Source organism: Falco naumanni, chromosome 5 (genome assembly GCF_017639655.2).
Source record: "Falco naumanni isolate bFalNau1 chromosome 5, bFalNau1.pat, whole genome shotgun sequence".
Classification (NCBI taxonomy): Eukaryota; Metazoa; Chordata; class Aves; order Falconiformes; family Falconidae; genus Falco; species Falco naumanni.
In genome coordinates, this window is record NC_054058.1 from 30,844,716 (window position 1) to 30,854,539 (window position 9,824).

Here is a 9,824-nt window from a genome sequence, read left to right on the forward strand (position 1 = left end):
GTGAAAGGAAGAAAGATGCCCACCATTTAGAGGCACCTTTAGCAAAATGTGAGGATGGGCTACAGCCAGCACATAAGGTTCCTTCTGCTGCCCAAGGAGATACAGATTGCAGCCAGAGCTGCATGTCCCCTGTGCTTTGTAGTCTAAATATTTCACCCAAATCACAGAATTGTAGAATCATTTAGGTTAGAAAAGATCTTAAAGATCAAGTCCAACCGTTAACCCAAGACTGCTAAGTCCACCACTAAACCATGCTTCTAAGCACCACTTCTACAAGTTTTTTGAATGCTTCCAGGGATGGTGACTCCACCATGTGCCTGGGCAGCCTGTTCCAATGCTTGATAACCATTTTCCTAATAACCTCAACCTGCCCTGGTGCAACCTGAAGCCACTTCCTCTTGTCTTATTGCTTGTTACCTGGGAGAAGACACCTACCCCCACCTTGTCTACAACCTCCCTTCAGGCAGTTGTAGAAAGCGATAAGGTCTCCCCTGAACATCCTTTTCTCCAGGCTAAACAACCCCAGTTCCCACAGCTGCTCCTCATAACACTTGTGTTCTAGATCCTTCACCAGCTCCCTTGCTCTTCTCTGGACACGCTCCAGCACCTCAGTGTTTGTCCTGTAGCGAGGGGCCCAAAACTGGACACGGTATTCAAGGTGCAGCCTCACCAGAGCCAAGTACAGGGGGACAATCACTTCCCTAGTCCTTCTGGCCACACTAGTTCTGATACAAGCCAGGATGCTGCTGGCCTTTTTGACCACCTGGGCACACTGCTGGCTCACATTCAGCCGGCTGTTGGCTGGCACCCCCAGGTCCTTTTCCTCCAGACAGCAAAGTCAAGCAGTGGGGCTGCCTCCAGCAAGCCTGGGGACTTATTTTCTGTGTTGAGCTGCTTTGTCAGCCCTTCCCACACTGACAAAAGGTGAGCTGGCACACAATGATATTGTACATCCCTTTTGGCTTTCACGCTCACCTCCGATCCTGCCTGGTTTGGGGTCAGGGAAGCTTTTCCCAGGAAAGGCTCCTTCGGTCCATACGAGGAGCCGCTGACTTTCAGAGCAGCCCCTGCCTCCCCATCCCCTTGGTGCAGAGCTCCACCCAGGGCAGGCTGCAGGACTGACAGACGGACAGAGCCCCCTCAGCAAGCACGCTGGCAGGTTGGGTGCTGCCTGAGCACCCAGGGGGGTTGTTCATTTCATCTGCAGCACATCAGCCCCACCACGCAGCTCTTCACCCTGTGTTTTTCCCCTTACGGCTGTGCCGGCTGCAGGCGAGGTACCACCTGTGCGCTGCCGGCTGGCTAGACGGTGAGAGAGTGGGCTACCCGACTGCCTTCTCCTCCCCAAACTGCGGCTCCGGGTATGTCGGCATTGTGGACTATGGGAGAAGAGTCAACCTGAGTGAAACCTGGGATGTCTTCTGCTACAGGGAGAAAGGTAAGAGGGTCCTTTGCTGCATCCCTCTACGCAAAGGGGAGCAGCATCCCTGATACTGGTTCCTTTGGTCAGCCACAGGCTCCTAGATAAAACCTGCAAGAGACTCTGTCCCTCTTAACTTTAAAAAAATAATAACCTGTTGCCCACAAGTTGTTTTTCAGCAGCCTAAAGCCTTCTCAAAAAGGGCATCTGTCCATGAAACTGTCTGTGTTTGTACCTTCCAGAGGTGAACTGCACCTGCAAGCCAGGCTACGTGGGGGACGGCTTCTCCTGCAGCGGGAACTTGCTGCAAGTGCTGATGTCCTTCCCAACGCTGACAAACTTCTTGTCGGTACGGCCCACGGCTGGCACGATGCTGGGGCGAGTGAGCAGAGCGAAGCAAGTTCTGCCGCTGGGGTGTATCTCAGTGTTTGCTTTATTAGCACAGCAAGTACAGGTAACAACAACACGCTAGCAAAGCGAGGTGGAGTGATCTAAATGTGCACCATCAAAATCAGAACGTAGTTTTTTTTGTTGTTGTTGGCGCTTTTAATTATCGGCTCCAAAGAGGCTGCAGATTTCTAAAATTTATTTGGAAATAAAATGCTGCTGCAGGTTTAGCTTAAAGGAGATTCTGTGCACAACTGCTCCTAGCTTTTTAAGCATCACAAGAATGCGGTGCTTTGTAACTTTATAGAATTGCTGCTGGGGAAAGGCAAAACATTAAAACGATCCTTTTCTTGCCACGACTCAGAAAGGCATTATATGTATAAGCAGCCTCACAGACAACAAGGGCCCACCTCCTGAAAGTCAATTTAAGATATGCTCATCAAATCAGCAGCTAAAACTGGGTTTTGGATATGAACTTCTTTTGTAATGTCACTCCAGAGCTGCTTCATGGCTAATAACAGAAAGCTGCTTTGTCATTATTTATATAGTGTCAACTTTTCAGCTCCCCATACAGGAGCACACAACTGTTCTTTATTAAAAGCTGGATTTTGTTTCTGCCTAGGACATCATGGCTTACTCCAACAGCTCTAGGAAGGGGAGAGATTTCCTGCGGTACCTCATGGACCTGTCAGTGCATGCAACTCTCTTTGCTCCAAATGATAGCGGGTTAAGGGAAAATGAGGTCCGGCTTCTTTTTCTTTTTCCTTTCGTCATTTTAATAACACCTTTTAAACAGACATTATGGGTTTCTGTATCCTTGTGAAATTTAGGTTTAAAAAAAATAATCTTAGTATTACATGACTTCTGGGTAACCCCGCATAGTTTAAAATGTTCTTCTGAAAGAGGCAAGTTCATCGCTTCCATCTCACTTCCACAGCTGCGAGTGCAAGGTTATTGAGTGTACAAAGCACTACAGAGTTTTCCATCAGGGATTTTAGTTATGCAGTTACAAAGGAGTCTGCCTGAGATGAAGTCTGTTCTGGCTTATTAACATCAAGCACAGTTATTTGAAGAAAGCTGCGCACAGCTTTGGTATTTCCCACAAATACATTAAAGGCATCTGTTCCTAGCTTCGCTTCTATGCTCATCCCTTTTTTCTTTCCTTCAATCAAATATTGTCTCCAACAATTTGCATGGGTTTATGCCCTGGCTTGCATCATCAAGCTGTTTGGAGAATCTCTGAGGCTCATCACTTCAGGTCATCATACAAAAATGTAAAGTCCTTTGCCCCACCAGAAAGAAAGTACTGCCTGCTGTGGGCAGCCATCAGAGGCCAGCAGGGACAGAAGATCCCACTGTCTGCATCCACCTCTGTGGGGTAGCCTCTACCCCATATTGCACTTGCTGCAGCATTAATAGCAAAGGGGGAAGAAGTTTACAGGCACTTATACTACTGATAAAGCCAGAGGATTAATAAGATCACCTAACATTCCATGCATTTTGCTCTCATTTGCAGACACTTTCTGGTCGAGACATCGAGTATCATTTATCTAATGCCAGCATAATGTTTTATGAGGACTTGACCAATGGAACCACTCTTCTAACTCGTCTAGGGGAAAAACTCCTCATTACAAACACCAAGGGCCAGGAACATCAGGCCCCCACCTCTGAACAGGTACCTTTCTAACAAACCTCTCATCTCTGCTTTTCCCTACCTTATGCTATACTCTAACTGGGTGACACACTGATCTGGAGAGCAATTTAGTAAGGTTATAGTGGGCAGCAATGAGAGGCTGAATGCTGACTTACTTCAGAAGGGTCCTTCCTGCCCAGAGGCTGCAGGATAGCAGCTGGCAAAATTCACATTTACACATTTGCAAATGGCCAAGATCTGACCTGCAGAACTCGAAGGAAGCTGTTCAGGTGGCCTGCAGGAAGGGTGGGATGGGGATACAGCCATCATTCAACCTTCTCCCAGCCTGGCAGGATTATGGGAGATGGCAGTGAAATAGGAGAAAAGATGAGGGTAGCAGTTTATCATTAAAGAAAGGTGCTGGAATTTGTAAAATTTCTTGTTAACTTTCTGGGAGAGGTAGGAGGTGCTAGCACAGCCTTTCTCAGAGCAAAAGCTGACAGAACAGTGGTTTGCAATTTTTATTACTATTTCAGTTGTTTAAAAATGCAAAAATTGGTATCCTTTTTGCAAATTGAAAGCATCCTTTGACATTTTAGGGGAATGTACCCTTTGAAAACACACCCAACCTCTCATTTTTCATTAAGGAAATACTCACTGCCTAAGCCTTTCACATGACCTCTGTGACAGCAACACCTTGAGACTGAGGTTGGGACTCTGCTGCAGGTGATGTGGTGTAGTTGAATGCAAAAATAAGAAACCTGCATCTGTGGGCTTGCAGGACCCAAGGAAAGCTGAGTGCCCAACATGCCACCTGTGTGTGTGGAGGGGGCAGGGATTTTCACAGACACCAACAAGAAAATAGATGCTGCCGGAAGAAGCACACAAATGACTCATTTGCTGCCTTTGCTCCTTTCCTCCTTCCCCCTTCAGGTGAAGCTCTTAACATGAAAACTACATGTATATTTTTAAAACCACCCTATACTGCAAATCCAGTAATCACATTATTAAAGTATACCCTCATGAGAGACTGGGTGCATCAGCACAAGGTTTGCCTGTCTCACTCACCAGCATGCCAGGAGCTCTTTTGGATCACTTTGATATAGTCTTTGAGTTAGAACACATTCTTTTTTAAAAAAATCCTGCTTGTTTCACAACTAGCAAGCCCTCGGTTCCCCTGGCTGCAGTAAAGCTTGGCAGCATGTCAGGGTGGGAAGGAGAGGCAACAGCCATATCCCAGCACATCAGGTCAGAGCCCACAGAGAACACAGGGGTGAGGGAGAAGGGAGGACATGGGGTCACATCCACACCACTTCGTGGTGCACCACAGCTGAGCCTTTTCCTCCCTGGGCACAGAAATTCACTGTGTGCTCCAGCAGCAACAAACCACCTCATACCAGGGGCAAGAGCAGGCAGCAGCTCCTGGTTCTGCTCACAGAGGAGAAACCATTCCACTAGGATGCAACTTAAAGCAGAGTTTACAGTAGCATAGCTGTCACGAACCCATGCTCCCAAAACAAGACTCAGGACCAGCCCAAAGCAGTCAAGGACTCCCATTACCAGCAGAATTTAGAGAAGTGTTGTGGTGGCAATGATGGATTCTGTCCCTCTCCGTTCATGATAAGCTCCCAAATGGGACCACATCCCAGCTCACAGATGCTATGCCACCAAATAAACCATGGGCAGCAGCTCCTCATCCGTGCTGACCCAGCTCTCAAGCCAGCAAACAGTGCAAGTGGCATCCTCAGCACAGAAAGCAGCAGTGATGGAGACAGACTGCAGGCTGCCTGGCACTTGGGAGTAACAGCACTCCTGGGCAGAGCCTGGCAATGGCACAAACATCACAAATGCCTTTATTTTCAAATATATATTAAAAAAAAAAGTATAAATAAATGCCTGAAGGCAAGATGCAGGTAACAATGATGGCTTCTTCATGCACAGGAGAGCCATGAGCAGTCTGGGGCCATCTCAGGCTGATGTCCAGGGAGGCAGCAGTGTAAGCCCCCATGTGAATTCTCTCTGTGTCAGTAACTGAGGTGCAGAAATAGTCTCAAGGTTTATTTCAGTCCCAAAGGGAGGAGGGTCAAGGCTCAGCTCTTGTTGCTTTTTTTCCTGGTAGAGCGAGATCAGATATGTGGATGGGACTCCTATTGTTCAGTGGGATATAATCGCTTCCAATGGGATAATCCATGTCATTTCAGAGCCTTTAAAGGCTCCACCAGCACCTGTAAGTACATAGGGACTTGTTTGTTTGGTTTTGGGTGGTGGGAGGGGGCCATGACTTGTATCATCCCAAACTCATTGCTGGCATTCATATATTCCTCTAGTTTCTCTCACACATATGCAATTTCAGTTTAAAAAGTTATGTTGAAGGAAAATTACAAGTTGAGAACAAGACACCAGTGCAGCTTGTTCAAAATGCTTCTGTCTGAACAAGTTCTTCCCACATTTTTTTTATACATATATTTATATAAATAAAATAAAACTCCATTTTATAACAGAGCTCATTTTTGTAATGGAGGTTTTATAAAGCTCTGTTTCAGTTCTTCCAATAAAATCTTTCAAGCTTCTAAGGAAAAATTTTTTACTCTTGGCTTTCTGTTCATTCCTATCCAAAAGGACAAGGTGTTTTGAAAATAGATATTTTTTGCCTGCGTGAATTCCTGCAATGATCCCAGTTATCCAATTATCTCTCCCATTAGAAAGACCAAAGCAAACAGTGCGTGGCAGAAGAAAGGATGCCATCCTTTCCTTGGGGGCAAGCCGAGTTAGCAGCTGCACTGCTTCAAGCTGCAATCAGAATGGTACAGGGCCCAGCAGCAGGGAGGCAGGAACATAATTCTGTTTAATTCCTACCAGCAAAGCTTACTGCATTGTATGAGAGGGAGGAAAAACATTTTGTTCACCTGCAGTGCAACCGGGATATTTCACAGAAGCGATCCCTGCTGCCCCTGGGAGAGATGCGCACCGAGCACCTTTTTTGCCAGCACAAAATATTTTCTTTTAACAAAGTTAAGTGTTCAGCTGTGTGGTGTTAGCACTCCCCAGCTCTGTTCCACACAGGGTACTCTGTGACAGCCCAACACAGGCTCCAGCTGACCTTGCAAGACCACCTACTACTTCCTTAATCTGAAAAACCTCCCTTCCGTCAGGGTAACTCATTCTGATCCTTCCCTCTGTGCACGGGAGGGGCCTCATGTTCACAGCCCATCCACCCCAGCTCCAATTTTGGAAGTGGCTAACCAGCCACCTCCTCAGTCCACGAGATTAATCCTACTGATACCCCATTTCTCACCTTCATTTTGTTCTGAGCAATCCTTTCTCCTTTACAAGCCAGCCTTCTCGTTCCTAGAAGCTTGGTAATACGCCTGCACAGTCTCTGTTCACAAAAATCCCTTGCAGCCTACAATTCTCAGAAGTAGGAAATGACACACTTGGGTAAAAGCATAATTACTGCCTGAAAATGATTCAAAATAATAGGCAGTATCTGTCAGTCTACAGCAGCGTGATATTATAATCTCTAAAATAGCTTTCACATGCTAGAGGACAACTAAATATTTTCTAATAATTAGCTGTCCAGCTGCACCCTGTAAATTACTTTGTTTTCTAAAAAAATAAGTGAAGAGAGCTTATCTATTAAGACAACAATGTGATTATTTTTGCCAATAATTAGTTTTCTAGGCAGGAGGCCACAGAGTTAAGCCATCACATGAAAAAGCAAGAATAGCAGCACCTTCTACCCATTTCCAGACTTCTCCTCACCTCCCAGACTGACAACAAGAACCATGGGCTTTGGGACACTGCAGCCCGAGTGGCTGCATGCCCTGGGATGCCAGAAATTTGTCACCCTCAAGCTGACAGTCACCTTTATATGACATTCATCTGTCAGGCCACCGAGCTGCAGAAGGCAAGGCAAAGCAAAGCCACAGTCTGGAGGCGTTTTTCCCCTTTAGATTAAATCCAGATCACATGAGAATTTCTTTCAGTCCTTTGCCTGCGCATTTATTATTTATAAAATATTGTATACAGTTACTTGGATTGGCACTTACCTGCTTGACCGAAGAATGATTTCGGGTTCAAGGCATCGCATGTGCTGAGGCAAAAGGTCCTGCAGCGGGCGGGCAGGCGCTGGGTGGCCGGCAGAGCCCAGCCCCGCACACCCTCCGCACGGGCTGGCAGCCCCTCTCCCCAGCGATGAGATGGGCCTCAGCACAGGTGCGGTTTGGTTTGAACCCTGGTAAGCTGAGCTCAGAGGGTGGTATGGCTGCTGGTGGCTGGCAATAGCCAACACCCCCCGGGTGCACAAAGCAGTGGGGAATGAGCTGGAACCCCTGCAGAGCCCTCTGGGGTTCATACCACAGGTTTCCGAAGCTGCTTAAAGGCATTTGGTGCCCATTTCTCCCCCTCAGGCCAGTGAGGTTTCAGCCTCATCGTAGCCTCTATTGCTGCTTCGAAAAACCTGACCAGAAAAGATCATGTAGGCATGTTCCGTAATTTCAAAAACATAAGACAGACACTGTACTAGAAGCAGTGTCCAGTACCCACAATGTAGTCACTACCAAAAGGCCACACTGAGCCATCTCCAGGGAACACGTACAAGGAAACTGGAGCACAGAAACCGTTGAGGACTAGGGCATATCTCAACGGGGCGCTGCGTGTGCTCCAGCGCTGCAAGGTGACCAGTCACCACACGTAGGTCGCTCACCGTCTCTCTTGCTTCCAGGCTCCTCTCCACACCGGTGCCGGGACAGGAATATTCTTTGGCATCTGCCTAGTTACTGGAATTGTGGCTTTTATTGGATATTCTTACCTCAGGTTCAAGAAGAGAAACACAGGCTTCCAGCACTTCAAGGTAGGTGGCAAACAGGAATGCAAAGCATGGCGGCAGCACTTCCCCAGACCCACCGCACCTCCCAAACTCACAGCCTCCTGCTTCTCCTTGCATTTTGGTAAGCTAGAAACACTCCCAATCACTTCCCACTCGAACTGTTCACACTGAGACACAGAAAAAGTGGAGATGGCTCACACGCTTCTCTTGGGCACAAGCTTACATTTGCCTGCTGCTCCCCCAGACCTCTCCCTCCAGGGTGCCCGACGGGCTCCTGCTCTCACAGATGCTTCCAAAACCAAGGACTGGCCAAAAGCCTGTTTAACTACATAGCATCAGTACAGAAGACTTTGCTCCCCCAGAAAGTTCACCTTTAGGGAAGCAGGTAATTAGCCACCGAAAGGACACCTGTTCTCTTCCTCCTCCTGCATTACATTGCTAATGATTTTGCTGCTCCGGAGGTTGAAAAGTTTGATAGGGAAAAGGCCAGATTCCAAAGAGAAGCAAATTGAAATGACTGCAGAATTGAAAAGTGCAGATTTTTATACTGATGCACTCTCATGCTTGCTTTCTCTTCACTAACTCAGCTAGCCTCATGCAGCATCACGATGATGCGAAACCAGCCAGCAACAGCCAAGCTACTCAGAGGGGTGACCAAAAAAAAAAAAAAAAGTTACAAAATACACAAGAATCAATCCAAAAGAAAGTCTACCTAGAAGTAACCAGAAATCCCTTCCTATTTGAGCCCCTGCACATAATGGGAATCGTCTTCTCGAAACAAAACACAGGAGTCATGAGCCAGGGAGAACACTTGTATTTTTATGTAGTAGCAATGAACATCCTCAGGACAACCCAGTACCTTTTACCCCAGGCACAACACCATGGCAACACCTTCTCTCCCCATCTTTGCTGAGGCTTAAAAATAATAAGGGAGAGGGCGAAAAAAAGATACCAGTGTTAAGCAACCTGAGATAACACAACCACGCAGAACAGTTTATCCCCAAAGACACTGATTTAGAGGATAAAGCCAGTCCAGTCACAACACTGCAGCCGTTGGCGGTGAAGTTAAGTGCCCCACCTAATGCACCGTAGGAGGAGGATGGATTTTAAGCAGGTTTGTGTGATTTTATGTAGTCAAAAGATGACACTGACGTAACATCACTGGACAAGCCACAGTCTTCAAATATCACCAACCTCTCATACGAAAGTTCTGCACTGACTCCACCAGAACCTACTCATGATCTTTTCTCAGTAAGTGTGCATTTTGATTTGAGATTGAGACACAACTGAAATAATGGTAAGAGGGAATGACTTTATGAAAAGAAAAAGTCTAGTTGGAAGAAAGAAAAAAAAAAAAAGAAAAATTAATTCAGGAAAATTCAAGTTCCTAGCTTTCCTGTCTCACCACTGCTAGCAACTGGGTAGCTTCACTTGTAGAAAAATTGAGGCTGTGGTCTACAGCTGTATCTCAAGTCTACCTTCAAAGCCAGCTGAATTAAACTGGACTTCAAATGCTACTGGATGCCAGTGATGTGTCTATACAAACCTGAGCAGCT

The 9,824-nt window shown here is 46.6% G+C and overlaps 1 protein-coding gene across 2 annotated transcripts in view; it reads left to right on the forward strand.

Annotated features, from left to right (window-relative positions):
* STAB2 (stabilin 2) overlaps nucleotides 1–9,824 on the forward strand; it is an 89,591-nt gene that overhangs the window by 77,972 nt on the left and 1,795 nt on the right. Inside the window, exons 61-67 of one of the 2 annotated variants that reach the window (XM_040596802.1) lie at nucleotides 1,273–1,438; nucleotides 1,663–1,769; nucleotides 2,430–2,549; nucleotides 3,324–3,482; nucleotides 5,560–5,667; nucleotides 8,164–8,292; nucleotides 9,403–9,519. In XM_040596802.1, coding sequence (XP_040452736.1) covers nucleotides 1,273–1,438; nucleotides 1,663–1,769; nucleotides 2,430–2,549; nucleotides 3,324–3,482; nucleotides 5,560–5,667; nucleotides 8,164–8,292; nucleotides 9,403–9,519 — 906 coding nt within the window. The remainder of the gene's footprint in view (nucleotides 1–1,272; nucleotides 1,439–1,662; nucleotides 1,770–2,429; nucleotides 2,550–3,323; nucleotides 3,483–5,559; nucleotides 5,668–8,163; nucleotides 8,293–9,402; nucleotides 9,520–9,824) is intronic. The other variant, XM_040596803.1, reaches the window with a different exon arrangement.